The sequence below is a fragment of the Buceros rhinoceros genome, unplaced genomic scaffold, assembly GCF_000710305.1.
Source record: "Buceros rhinoceros silvestris isolate BGI_N320 unplaced genomic scaffold, ASM71030v1 scaffold22773, whole genome shotgun sequence".
Classification (NCBI taxonomy): Eukaryota; Metazoa; Chordata; class Aves; order Bucerotiformes; family Bucerotidae; genus Buceros; species Buceros rhinoceros.
In genome coordinates this window covers 4,802-5,963 of record NW_010405696.1, presented here as the reverse complement: position 1 = coordinate 5,963, position 1,162 = coordinate 4,802, and the positions used below count along the sequence as shown (strand labels likewise).

At 57.1% G+C, this 1,162-nt stretch overlaps 1 protein-coding gene across 1 annotated transcript in view; it reads right to left on the bottom strand.

Moving 5' to 3' along the window:
* The window catches only part of LOC104491420 (BPI fold-containing family B member 4-like), a 9,807-nt gene extending 9,627 nt beyond the window's left edge, over positions 1-180 (bottom strand). Inside the window, exon 1 of the mRNA XM_010133845.1 lies at positions 69-180. Coding sequence (XP_010132147.1) covers positions 69-180 — 112 coding nt within the window. The remainder of the gene's footprint in view (positions 1-68) is intronic.
* Positions 181-1,162: the final 982 nt, after the last annotated feature.

Sequence of the window (1,162 nt, the reverse complement as noted above, 5' to 3'; positions counted from 1 at the left end):
TCCGTGGTTTTACTCGGTGCCATGGTTCCACACAGCTCCGCAACCAACCACCCTGTGTTTCCAGTTACCTTTCTGCAAGGCCCCCGGACTGACGGCGCAGGACAGACCGGTCAGGACCTCCTGAGAGGGTGACAGCAGGCCACAGAAAAAGAGAACTCCAAAAAGCTTCAACGCCGTCATCTCCGGAAGACGCCCTTGCTGCCGGGGAGACACCAGCGTGAGAAGCAGGGGAAAGCCTCCAGGAAGGACCCCAGCGTCCTCAGGAGGGAGGAGGTGGAGTGAGAAATCCCTCCTCCACCCGTTATGGAGCTGGGGTGGGACCCTGCTCACGCCTGGGGCAGCAGGACCTTCTCCATGCCCACCCACATGGACAGACTCCAAGTGTGGGTCAGTAGAACCCTGTCCTTGTCCTCTGCGTTCACACCCAAGAAAACCAATGGGCTTTTCCCCTGCACTGACGTTCCAGTGGCCGGTGTTTCCGAGTGCCTCAGCCGAAACACGGGTTTGGGAAGGGGCTTTGCAAGGGAAACATCTGAGGATTATTCTTGTCCCTTCTGACTCCCAAAAGCAATAATCTAAAGCTCAACTGATAAAAATAAGATAACTATAACATTATAAACAACTAGTACTAACACAGATTTAATTACGCCATGACCTAGGCAGATTGCGAAGGGCTCGGGGCGCAGCAGGATCTCAAAGCAAGGCAGCCGAGCATGAGGCACACTACGTGTGCCCTTCCAGAGCGATGACACCGCGCACGCCTCCTGCCACCACTGCCTTCGCCCGCCGACGCGTCATTACCTGCCTCAGCTGCAGCCGGCAGGGAAGGGCTCCCGGCTCTGCTCAGGCACTTCTGGAAGTCACCGAGACCCTGCGCTGTCCTGAGACAGAAGAAGTTGCCCTTATATAAACCCTGCAGACACACCTTCTCCTCGCCTCCCTCACTTCTCCCGAGCAGGCGGCTCTCTGGTCTCCTGCTCCTCACCAGTGGCACCCAGCTGCCACCACTCTTGATTTATACCAGGTAACGTCACCGCCGACTTGGCCGGTTGCCGTTCCTCTTCATGCCCTGGGTCACCCAGACGCCGCTTTTCACCCCTAGTCTGTCTTTAGAAGGATGCCCTGTAAGGTGGCCCCAGAGAAGTCCCCGCGCTTTGAGGAA